Source organism: Lolium rigidum, chromosome 2 (genome assembly GCF_022539505.1).
Source record: "Lolium rigidum isolate FL_2022 chromosome 2, APGP_CSIRO_Lrig_0.1, whole genome shotgun sequence".
Lineage (NCBI taxonomy): Eukaryota > Viridiplantae > Streptophyta > Magnoliopsida > Poales > Poaceae > Lolium > Lolium rigidum.
Genome location: NC_061509.1, coordinates 100,530,983 through 100,544,042, shown reverse-complemented (window position 1 = coordinate 100,544,042; position 13,060 = coordinate 100,530,983). Strand labels below are relative to the sequence as shown.

The 13,060-nt window shown below is 48.7% G+C and overlaps 1 protein-coding gene across 1 annotated transcript; it reads right to left on the bottom strand.

The window, feature by feature from the left end:
- Window positions 1-11,396: 11,396 nt before the first annotated feature.
- Window positions 11,397-12,941, bottom strand: LOC124687002. The gene is made up of 3 exons (XM_047220858.1): window positions 12,816-12,941; window positions 12,610-12,728; window positions 11,397-11,677 (listed from the first exon to the last, which is right to left on the bottom strand). The coding sequence occupies exons 1-3, from the start codon at window positions 12,929-12,931 to the stop codon at window positions 11,658-11,660; spliced, it is 255 nt and encodes an 84-aa protein (XP_047076814.1). The 5' UTR covers window positions 12,932-12,941; the 3' UTR covers window positions 11,397-11,657.
- Window positions 12,942-13,060: the final 119 nt, after the last annotated feature.

Here is a 13,060-nt window from a genome sequence, read left to right as displayed (position 1 = left end):
TTGTAGATCAGCTCGTACATGTTGGCCAAGACACCATCTTCGACTATAACGACTTTCCAAGGGTACGAGATAAATGGGAATACATTTTACACGATCGCCCAAGATAAAAAGAGCACCAACCAAAACAGTGGTGTCCGCTTTGATGCAGCAACCGAGAATGGGAAAAAGGTCACATATTATGGTTACATAGAGGAGATATGGGAACTTGACTATGGACCCTCCTTTAGGGTCCCTTTGTTCCGGTGCAAATGGTTCAAGCTAACAGGAGGTGGGGTAAAGGTGGACCAGCAATACGGAATGACAATGGTGGATTTCAACAATCTTGGTTATCTTGACGAACCATTCGTCCTAGCGAAAGATGTCGCTCAGGTTTTCTATGTGAAGGACATGAGTAGCAAACCGAGGAAACGGAAAGATAAGAAAACGATCGATACATCATGCGATGATCCAAAGCGCCACATTGTTCTTTCGGGGAAAAGAAACATCGTGGGAGTGGAGGACAAGACAGACATGTCGAAGATTATAATATGTTTGCTGAAATTCCGCCCTTCAAAGTGAACACCGACCCAAGCATTAAGTTAAATGATGAGGATGCTCCATGGATACGGCACAATCGTAAGCAAGCGGTGGACACAAGGGAAGAAATGATGTGTAATAATTTATTGTACCAAACTTTGTTGAATGAATCATGTGAATTATATTACCCGTGATGTGTTTGGTGTCCATTTTCGAATGATTCAATTGACTCGAGATAGCACCGATGATACATGAAATTTGGAGTGACTAAGTCATACTCCCGCATACATGAAATTTGGAGTGACTAAGTCATACTCCCGCATATAGGAAATTTGGAGTGACTAAGTCATACTCCCGCATACATGAAATTTGGAGTGATTTAGTCATACTCCCGCCTAGGCGTATAATATGCATACTCGTAGTCTTCATAGCCGCCGCCGTTGTACCGGTAGTCGTCGCCTTCTAAGTTGCCGGCGTCGTCGCCGCCGTCGTCGTCGGCCGCCGTCGGGCGGCGCTCGTGGCTCGAACCGAGGGTAGCGCAGGCGGGGGATATCGCCGGTCGTGATGTAGTCCATGACGCTCCGCGAGTCCGGCCGTACCACCATAGCCGACGGCCGGCCTCGTGGAAGTTTCCGTGAGGCGACCGTCCTCCTCATACCCGGCGAGCGCCCTCTCACGCCGATTGATGAAGAAGGCGTCCCAAGTATGCTCGGTTATCGGGATGCCGGCGGGGATTCATCCGCCGCTCCGGCGTGAGGTCGAGGTAGTAGTGGTTCGTGATGGCCGCCCGGCGCGCAGCACTCGAGGGACGGGAGGGACCGGCACGCCGCCGGCGCTTAGGCTCCAGCCGGCAGGGACGCGGTAGCCCGGAGGGCAAGGGTAGTTCGAGGCGCAAAGCTCCTCCACCTGCCGGTAGGTTAGAGTGGGTGCGGTGGAAGCCATGAGAGAGTGATGAGAGATTGTAGAGATGTGATGCTGGCTAAGCCGGGCTACCTATATGTAGTGACAAATGGCGGGAAAAATGGGAGCGGGAAGACAGGAGGCGGGAAGAAAGAGGCGGGGAGAAAGTGGCGGGAAGAAATTGGCGGGAAAAAATTGGCGGGAAGAAAGAGGCCGGAAGAAATTGGCGGGAAACAATTGGCGGGAAGAAAGAGGCGGGAAGACAGGGAAGAAATGGCGGGAAGACGAGGAGGGAAGAGGGGTCGGCGGAAAGAGGCGGGAAGAGGGGGCCAACGAACTTTTGAATTGAATTAGTTTTATTTTTATGAATTTTTGATAATTTGTATTTTTAAATTTTTGAATTGAATTAGTTTTATTTTTCTGAATTTTTTGATATATTATTTGTATTTTTAAGATTTTGAATTGAATTAGTTTTATTTTCATGAATTTTTTGATATTTTATTTGTATTTTTAAGATTTTGAATTGAATTAGTTTTATTTTTATGAATTTTTTGATATATTATATGTATATTAAACATTTTGAATTGAATTAGTTTTATTTTTATGAATTTTTTGATATATTATTTGTATTTTTAAGAATTTGAATTGAATTAGTTTTATTTTTCTGATTTTTTTTGATATATTATTTGTATTTTTAAGAATTTGAATTGAATTAGTTTTATTTTTCTGAATTTTTTGATATATTATTTGTATTTTATGATTCCGAAATGAATTAGTTTTATTTTCCGAATTGAAAAAGAAAAGTAATTTGAAAAAAGACCTTTAGTCGCGGTTGGCCTCGCCAACCGCGACTAAAGGGTCCTTCAGCGCGGGAACGAAAAACCCGGCGAAAAAACCCTTTAGTCGCGGTTGGTCTGGCCAACCGCGACTAAAGGGTACCCTTTAGTCGCGGGTCGCGTCCCCAACCGCGACTAAAGGGTCCTCCCTATAAAAGGTCGCGGCGCGAACGGCCCGCTCATCTTCTTCCTCCGCCGAACAGAACGCCCAGACGAACCGACGAAGACGACGCGCCCAGACGCCGTCAGGCTGCCCAGACGCGCCCTCGCCGACCGCCGACCGCCGACACCGCCGCCCCGCCGAACTCGTCGTACGTCGCCGCGCCGTCGGCCGCCGCCTCCTTCTCTTCTTCCGCGCGCGCGTCGCGCGCTGCTCCGGATCCGAAAGAAACCGCCGCCGGCCGCCTGTGCCACGCCCGCCCGACCGTGCCGCCCCGGCCCACTCCTCCTCTCGCCCACGGCGCCGCCGCCGCCGCCTAGCTCGCTCGCCCGCCGGCGCCGGCGCGCGCCTGCCGCGCGCGCACGCGCCCCTCTCTCTGTTGACAGAGAGATCGTGCAGTGTGGGGCGCCGGCCGCTTTTTTTTTTAGTTTTTTAGTTTTTTTTTAATTATAACTAGTTAATTAGTTTTAGAAAACGGTAAAATTTGATAATTAACAAAAAAGTAAAACTTGACAAAAAAGTAAAACTTGACAAAAAAGTTAAAAGTTAAAAAAAGTAAAACTTAATTGACATGCACCCCGCGCGTATACGGAGAGGGGCGGCGAGGGCGGCGATGCGCCGCCCCCTCGCCGCCCCTCCGTATATGTGCGGGCTTTTTTTTGTTTCGCGAGCGACGGGGCGGCGCCACCGCCACCGCCCCCTTTCGCCACCGCCACCGTGCCGGTCTCTCTCTCACCGTCCGTGCTCCTTGCCGCCCTCCTCCTCTCCCCTTCCCGCGCGCCGCCGGCCGGCCCTCTCTCTCTCTCACCTCGGCACCGCCACCGCCCTCTCGGTCAAAATTTAGACTTAATGATCAAAATTTTACTTAAGAAAAATTAGACTTAATGATCAAAATTTTAACTTAAGAAAAATTAGACTTAATGATCAAAATTTTAACTTAACATTTTATTTGGTATCGAGAGGGGCGGCGAGGGTTATGTGTCCTCGGCACCGCCACCGCCCTCTCGGTCACCGCCACACCGGTCTCTCCGTCACGCGGTCGATCGTCCGCATATACACATCTAATACACGCGTCCCCCTCTCGCCTCCCTCGTCGCTCTCTCTCTTTATATGTAGAAGATATGTGATAATGCTGGCATATACACAATTAATTTGTTTTGACTACATGTTTTCAGGATCGACATATGGCGGACGATAGAGCTGACCCGATTCCGGACAACTATGATCCGGACGCTGAAGACCATATGTTCGGCATCATAAAAGGCGATATTCCATTTGTGCCGACCGGAGAAGAAGAAGATGATATCTCTTCTTATCTGAACCTTGAGGGTGAAGATGAAGGGCGCCGTCAGGAAGATGATGCCGAAGAAACGTCGATAAACGACGATCTTCAATTGGAAGTAGCAACCACCTCCGGCGCCGAGGTATATATATACATATTGAGCGTCTGGTGATACAACTAACCGATTTGAATAAATGTGTGTGTACTAACGCGCGCGACTCTCTTTCTTATTTTAGCCCTCGGCCGGATCGTCGAAAAAATCGAGTACGTCGTCAAAGCGTGGCGCAACCAAGACGATGAAAGCAGGAGAAACATGCACCATCGATGTTGTCGACGAAGCAACCGGCAGGCCGCTGGAGTCCAGCAAGAACGCCACCAAGTTTGTCAGCCAATGCGGAGCCGTTGTTAGAGACAACGTCTCGATCACCCGCCAGGAGTGGAATGAGCCAAAGAAGGCACGTGTTGGTTTCACTTTTGTCGATAAGAGAGAAAAAAAGATTGCTTCAACAAGCTTATGGAACCATTTCGTTCTACCTCCGGAATACCGCAAATACGATGAGGAGGGTAACAAGATTGCGGAAAACAAGAAGAGGCGCAAGCTAGTCAAACAGTTCGCTCTTTCTAGGATGGCCAACGCATTCCGGAAATACAAGCAAAATCTAGCCCATGACTTTGTCAACCAGGGCAAGACTCCGGATTTCAAAGGACAATATGAGAAACCGCAACATGATTGGCCAGAATTTGTGAAGCAAAAGAAATCGGAGCAGCTCCTTGAACTATCGAAAAAATATAAGGAAAATGCGGCCAAGAAGGAGTACAATCATAAAATGGGGCCAGGAGGGTATCGCTTTTGGCAGCCTAGGTGGGAGAAGATGGAGAACGAGCCGAGGGCGCGAGGAATCCGTCTAGGTACGGAGGGATGGGACCCAAGGGCCAAAAGCCGGTGGTACGGGCATGGGGGATCGCCGAACCCGAGACAGGGGAGTGTGTTTACCAGGGCAAAATAATTACACCCACCAAAAAGCTTATTGAGGCAATGAGGGATGCTCAAGAGGGAGGATCAAGTTCAACGAGAGAACGACGCCCGACAAAAGCCCTCGGGAATCCCGAACACGGAGGACGTGTACGAGGCATGGGGCCCATTCCGTGGAAAATAGGGTTCCCCGCAACGATGACCCGTACGGTTACGTGAAGCCGTAAGAGAAAGATGGATCGGGAAAAGATGTTGTGGCGCAGCTTGGTAACGGAAATGGATGTGATGAAGAAAACCGTGAGTGTACTAGTAGCCGAAAGAGAGGCAGCGCGGGCGCAGCATGAAGATCATCCAATGGATCTCGAAGCCAGCAGCGGAGAAGAAGCAGCCGTGGCTTCCACGGAGGCCTCACCGGCCGGTGCACCGACGATAGAAATTACCGCACCGGAGCCTCTGGTGGTCGAAATTACCGCACCGGAGCCTCCTCGCTACCCCGTGGACGATATAAAGGAGATGAAAGCATGTCATCCGTATTATCCTATCGGGAACATGTCCATGAAGGTAGCCATCGGCAGTGCTTTACCACCTGGAGCACTCCACCACAACAACCCCATTCAAGATGGCTATGCTCGTGTCACGGTGGAGGAGATAGTCCAAGGGTTTGAGGACCTCGGACATTGACATTGCTACACCCGAAGGGGTGAAAAGACTTGGAGATGTCAAGCGCCGGCTCATTCTATGGCGTGAAGAAATTTATCAAGTTTCAGAGCGAGGCGCCAACAAGTCCACCCCCGTACGGTGGTGGCGGTGGCGGTGGCGGTGACGGTGGCGGTGGCGGTGGCGGTGACGGTGGCGGTGGCGGTGACGGTGGCGGTGGTGCTTCACCTAATACACCTCATTCACGTCGCCCGACGCCGCCCCAGTCCCTCGTCCGGCGGGTGATCGGACACCGGTACCGCCCCCCAATCCACCTCCGGCGAAGAAGCGAAGCGAGTCCCGGGTTATTAACCCGGACCCTTATGTACCTAGAACCACAAAGATACCGTAGCCATCACCGAAGCCTCTCATCCCGAGGCCTTGGGAACTTAGTGTCGAGGAAAATGCAGCGGCCGTGGCTCGCTCAGACATGAGAAATGGAAGGAGGAGTGCAAGAAGAAAAGAGAGGGCGAGCCCAAGCCGCATATATCTCGACAAGCAAAAGCAAGTGGCTAAGTCATTTTTGAACACACCGTCCCAAGCCGCGAAGAATCTGCCCGACGACTATTTACGTGAACTTCGTAGGCAAGCACTCGCGTTCAAGAGGAACCAAGAGTTGGCGGAGAAGAAAGCCTTGGAGGACGAGGCCGAGACAAAATTAGAAAGGGGGAAAGAAGTTGCCCAGCTCGGGGAACAAAGTAAACAAATCGATCGCCCCGCTCATAGTGCAAGCCGCCGGTCCGGATGCCCCCGATATCATAGCAGCACTGCGGCAGCACATGGATTGACTCGTAGAAAGTGCCGGAGAACAAGCGGCCGACTTAGGTATCACTCTTCGTGCACTCGTTAGGCCTTGATGAGGCGCCAATGAAGGACGTAGTATTTACATATGTGAAGAATGGCCCTCTCATCGAGCTCGCGAGAAGAGGATCTACCTCGACAAATGAAAGGTCTGCTAAATTGGTACAAGGGTTACATAAAACATAAAGACGCCAAAGACTATATCTATGCGGAAGTTAAATATGAGCATCACTTCAAACGTTACTCGGGTACAAATTCCTCCGAGTGAATTGTTCCAACTTGCTCAATCTGCGCGACCTCGACAAATCTATCATCGCTTGCTACGTTCGTAAGTGCATGATTTATTAATTTCTACCCCATCTCGTTCATTGCCCGCACTATATATATATATATATATATATATATATATATATATATATATATATTGTCCTAACTATCTTGTTGTGTACGCTATTATGCAGAATGAAGAAGCGGGAAATGCGAATAAGGAACATCTGATGTTGGGTTCATTGACCCACACATCGTTAATTCATATGTGTTAGAACACCACCCCGCCGACGTGGAGGAAGACTCCGTGGCGGTTTATTAGAAAACAGCAACAGAAAAGTGATATTCTATTTCCTTACCATTTTGGGTGAGTGTTTCTGTCTTGAGCACATTCTCTTTGTTTACTCCATGCATGGTATGTGGCTAATCGATGAGTTATGCATGATCGTGCATGTATCGTGTCCGCAGGTTCCACCGGATTCTTATGGTAATTAAAGTTCGGACCTCCTCGCTCTCGTCCACGACTCTCCGAATATGGATCCGGCGCTTTGGGGCGACATGAGAAAAATGATGCAAAAGTAATTATTTTCATTCATTTGCGCTCTATATCGATCGGCCTATTTCGTTCATCATTTCCTAATATCAAGTAACTAATTAATAACTCTCTTGTTTATTTAATTTTCTTTGCCTCGTAGGGTTTGGAGACGGTTCGTAGATACCAAGGTCGGTGAATTCAAAAAAGAGCTACATTTTAAAATGGCAGTGCGGACGACCGGGGATACTCAGCCACCGGGGACCAATCTATGTGGATACTATGTTTGTGAGAGGATCCGGAGATACCGCAATGAGCGGGACCGGTACGTGTGAGAACAACATCCTGAGGAATAACCTCCGGAAGACGCTTAGTCCGGAAGCTCGCTTCCGACCACTTCAAGAGGAACTAGCTGGATGGTTGGCGAGGGAAGTCATCGATCCTAGAGGAGAACACTATTACGATGACGTAGAACTTTATATGCACCAGAATTTGTAACTAACTTGTTCAAAATTGTATATGGTCATCCGATATTGAATATATATTGTATATGGTCATCCGATATTGAATATATATTGTATATTCCTCTTGAATTCTTTTTGGTTCTAATTTCAAATTTGTTTGAAATTGTACATTCATATGCATGTATGTATACAAGTACCGTAGAATATGTGAAACTCCTTCAAAATTAAAACCCAAAAGAAATAAAATAATACAAATTAAAAAGAAACCAGATTTAGGGGAGGGGGGCTAAACCCTAAACCCTGCGGAGGCCTTTAGTCGCGGTTGGCCAGAAGAACCGCGACTAAAGGTCCTCCGCCCTGGCGCCGCCCTGCGGCCCACGTGGACGGGCCTTTAGTCGCGGTTCGTAAGGAGCCGCGACTAAAGGGGGGGCCTTTAGTCGCGCTACTTTGGTCGCGGTTGCGCCACCGCGACTAATGGCAGTTGCCAACCGCGACCAAAGCCCCTTTTTCCACCAGTGAACGCCAAGCGGCAAACAACACACTCTAAACACACCCGATGATAAGCGACTCTTCTTGCCCAACATTCTGCCACGAATGGCGAGAAGAGGAGCACAAGGCTTCAGGACCGCGTCACGAACCAAGCAAGACAACACCGACTCGATATCGGCTCCAAGGCAACCCAGACCAACGTACCTCCCCTCATGCGCCTAGAGGAGTCGGCGAGAAGAAGGCAGGGTCTTGACGGACTTGGGGAAGACATCGAACGGAGCATCTGCCATGTCGTACATTGCGCCCCGGAAGCGCAAACCTTGGACCACGGCCACCACCTGCAGCACATCACCAACCCCAAACTCCGAAAGCCGCATCGGTCCCTCCTCGATGGCCTGGACGACGTCTTCAAGAAGACAACGACACCTTGGCGGCACCGCCGCCTGGTCCGGTGAACCAGACCTAGGGTTTCCCCTGGCATCAGAGGTAAAGGAAGGCACGGTGAAGGCCATGACCACGCCTTCAGCAAGGTAACGGCGCCCGCAGGCGTCACCGTGATCAGCATCGGCCACCGTCGAGCAGGACTTTCGCCCGGCCATACACCGCAACCCCGATGCAGATGGAGCAGATAGGGGATGAGGATGAAAGCCGCCGGCTTTAGCCACCACCACCCAGAGAAGAGGAACATCGACGGTGATACGGTGGATCCAACCCAATCCACCTAGGTTGATGCCCGATCTTTCACAGCGAGAACACGGGGTAGTAAAGCCTCCCAACTACGTGATGAACGCAGCCTGGAGAAGACGGAACGAATCCAGCAAGCAACGGATCGATGAACGATACGCCTCAAACCTTGAGCTAGACAATCCTTGATGAACACAAGAACCTTCGCAGCGGATAATATAGATAAACGGCAGCGCCGTACCCCCGGAGGGATGATACACGTGAACACACGCAACGGGGAAAACCCTAATCTTTAGCCTAAACTTGAACTATCCCTAACCCTAGCCGCCCCACCTCCTTATATGAGGGGGAGGTGGCCGGCCAGCCCTTGCTGGGCTGGGGCGCCCCTCTATGGGCCTACCTAACATGGTTGGACAGGCACAAACCAAGACTAACTCGATTTATTAAAAATCCCTAATTGGCCCATATATGACTATTACATAAACTAAGATAATTAAGCTGGTGGAGTCATGAATCTGGGCTCCACATAGGCCTCCATGCCCGTATCAGACGGTGGCAAGGGTTGTGCCCACCACCGGCAACAACCGCTGGCCAGATCGGGGACCCAATCCCGCATCCGACGCCGGGGCCTCGGCCAACTAGCCTGCAACCACGACACCACCATGGCGCCCGGCAGCAGCAGCTAGCGCCGCCACGCCGCTGCGACGAACCGCCTCAGCCCCGCAGCCCCGCCCATGGCCATAGCCACCAACGGACCCGAGGCTGCCGGTGCCGCTGCAGGGCCGTCCCGCCGGAGGGGGCTGATCCCCTCGTCACCACCGAGGCGCAGAACTCGCCGGGGAGGGCCGCACCACCACGCCGCCGCCGAATCCCCACCGAAGAACGCCGCCGCCGCGAGGAAGGGGAGCCGCCGCCCGGGGGAGAGGCCCCCGCCGCCACCGTCGCCACCAAGGCTTCGCCCGGCGGGTCCTCCAGCGGCGGCGAGGGGGAGGGTGGAGGGAAGGGTGCGCCTGGGGGCGGCGGCGCGGGAGCCTAACCCTCGCAGGAAGAAGGAGGGAGCCGAGAGGTAGAAAACTGGTTTTGTTTATGGAAACTAAAAAGGACAAATTTCTGATAATCATATACTCTCTGAGAAATTTGTTTTTCTTTGTTTATGGAAAGAAAAACAAATTTCTTCAGTGAGTGTATGATTATCAGAAATTTGTCCTTTTTAGTTTCCAAAATACAACATATTTTTAAAATAAATTTATATCGTAAAATATGTATGTATATATCTAGCTATATATATTTTTTACACATAATTTGGAGGCTTAAAATGTATGTTTTAAAAATTAAAAAAAAGGGCTCACTGGTGCTAAGACCACCGATGAGTTTCCAAATAGTATCTGGTGTTCTCTCCCTTCAGAAACCAGATTGGTAAAGCTCCTGTCCGAATTTAACTTTGACCATAAAATTTGAATAATTAAGTATGAGTAATTTGACCTTATTTGAGGTAGTGTATATTACTTCATGTGGCGAGTACAACTTATATTTTACTCCTTCCGTATTTGAACTTATTGTTGTCGTTGATTTGAATGTATGTAGACACATTTTGTGTATAGATGCATTCAAATCTGCGCCAACTAATATGGAACAGATGGTGTTTTGTCAAAATTCATCTGGTTAAAATGGAGTTAGTAATGGTTGTTCATCTGATCTTCTCAACAACAAATAAAATTTAATTTAGACAGTAAGAAATGAGAATGCTACAATAAATAAAATTGTTTTAGATTAAATAAGAGAGTCATTAGTGGTTGTTCACTATGACTCCTCTGCGTCTTTTCTTCCTACCCTATCTTCGTTCATTCCACCTTCTTCTCTCGCCGGTCCTCATCCACATCCCTCTTCCTACCCTATCTTTGTTCATTCCACCTTCTTCTCTCGCCGGACCTCGTCCACATCCCTCTCTTCGTCCTTCGTCATCATCATCCTCATCTGCCCTCCTCTCCCTCTAGAAATCTCACACCCATTAATGGCCACATTCCTCGAAATCAAGATCTTCACCTCAGTAAGATAAGGGACTAGTGGGAATGGGTTCGGGTCACCTTCTCTACCACCTTTAGGGCTTGAATGAGTTGGATTCGCAACCGGCACTGCTGAATTGATGAGATCAGATCACCATGGATTAAAGTACATTCAAGTTCTTCGTATATTTTTTAATGTTGTGCATATGTGCGTTAAATAGTTACAACAAACTCGTATGCATTGTGTCCATATTACTAATTTCCACGGCAAGCGCGGAGGCACAAAGAATTTACAAACGCAGACCCATAAACTGTTTGTCCAATGCAGCATGATTGCATGAAACTTCTGAGCATAGACAATGAGGCTGCTCACTTTACACCTAGTATCTAACCATATCATACAGCATGCGTATAACAAGACACGCCTGCCATCTCCAAAGTCTGACTGAGCACAATGAATATTGAGCAAAGGCACACAGAAGGATTGAGCAAGAATCCTTGAACAAATAAAAGACAGTTTCAGCACAACCCGACTTACACTAAACAAAATGGATGTTTCAATGGGCATCTATTTTTCTACCATTTTGGTACTGTTATGGCCAGAAGCCTGTAGTCAACCAAATGGTAAAGAGAACAAAAGACAAGTGTGGGGTGTTCCACTTATTGCTTTGGAAACAACTATTGCTTACATGAAATAACTTGCTGAACTAGTGGAGCACAAGAAGATGCTTTCAATTAAAAAATAACGAAAGAGATATTTCAAGGAAGATGCCATAATTCAATGTCACTCTGGATAGCATTGGCCGCAATACGGGATCACGTGAGCATGACATTAAACAGTGCGATATAGCACAGAAAGTAATCCACAGATTAATCCATTTATCTGTTAACATCAATGCAAGACAGCTTGACGCGTCCTCATTCCTATATTCATAGGAAGACAGCTGCTCATAAGCTCAACCGCGGTTTTGATTGTAGAACTAACATTACGATAATTCAAAAGGTTGCTAAATGTTTGGATGGTTACAACATCAAGTGGGGAAATGGTGTGCTTTCATAAAGGCATGCAGTTTCCTGCAAAACAGAAGACGAAAATATTCTTCAGGTACAAATTAGTAGTGCAGTTTATTTGTTGTCCAAAGCAAGTCTAAAGGCCCCAAACAACAGACACGTATTTTGTTAATCCAACCAGGAAAGCACAAAATAAAACATATACTATATAATTTTAGTCAGGAATCACCTAATGTCTCAAGCAAGATTAGGATAAAGGATTGGCGTTAAGGTTAATATTATTAACAGAAGTGCTCATGTCTATTCCTGTACGTTTTCTTTTGGATGGATAAGTACATATTATAATCTTATGTCGACCAAAAATTTTCCAACCGTGCCACGAACTAAGTGCACACTGCAGTCATTTTCTTCATTCACTCTATCTACTCGCACATCACCAAAAACACCTAACAAAAGCCAATAGCCATCTCCCATGAAGGGTATCAAAAGAGACCTACGCTTCCAACAAATCAGGAAAGGTTCCAAGCTTACTAGGAGGAATTTCTAAGAGACTGGAAAATCCCAATCATTTTACTGTGATGATTTTAATTGCTTCACCATTATCTTAAAACTAAAGAGCTTCATGTAAAGAACATAGCATTTATTTTCAGGGAATGAGAACATAACAATTTCCTACAGAGCTAGAATACAGATGATTTCTTGTTTCGACATGTAGCAGTTTAAACCCTAGTAGCAATCTTGAATTATACGAGAAGGTGGTGAACAATAACCAATCTCTCCTTTTCAAGGTACACCATAACCATCCGAAAAATGGGGAGCCAGGGAGTAGTACAAATGCAGATGCAGTTCATCGCTGCTCCTTGGAAATTCAACCCCTCCACAGCTAGTGTGCCTTACAGTTTCTATCACTATCTAGAGGGGAGCACTGTACTAAAATCCGCCGACAAAGCCATTCCAATCCAAGCACAGAGCAAAGCAAAGCAGAGAGGGCGCACCTTGGGGGACCAACCCCCAGCTCTGGGACTCGGGGGCGATCGCGGATCGTAACCGCGCGGACGCGATGGCGCTGTGGAGAGGGAGCGCGGAGAGCAACGTCCCGGACACCAGGGGCAACCTGCCACGTGAGCACGGGGTCAGAACTCAGAAGGGGGCTCGAATGGCGGCGAGTCTGGACGGAAGCGGAGGCGTTACGGGACCTTACCTGTTGATGCAGGAGGCGCGGCGGGCGGTGGGGAGGACTCCGGCGCGGCCGAGGAGGGAGGAGGAGAGAACGCGCGCTATGACCCTAGATCGGGCGCCGACGGCCGAGATCGCCATTTTTTGCAGGCGAAGGTGCGCAGCCAGGGAGGAGAGGATTAGGGAGAGGTCTGGGGTTTAGCCGCAGATGATGACCTACTGGGCTGCCGGCCACGCGTAGTGGGCCTCAAATTGAGGCCCATAAGGCCC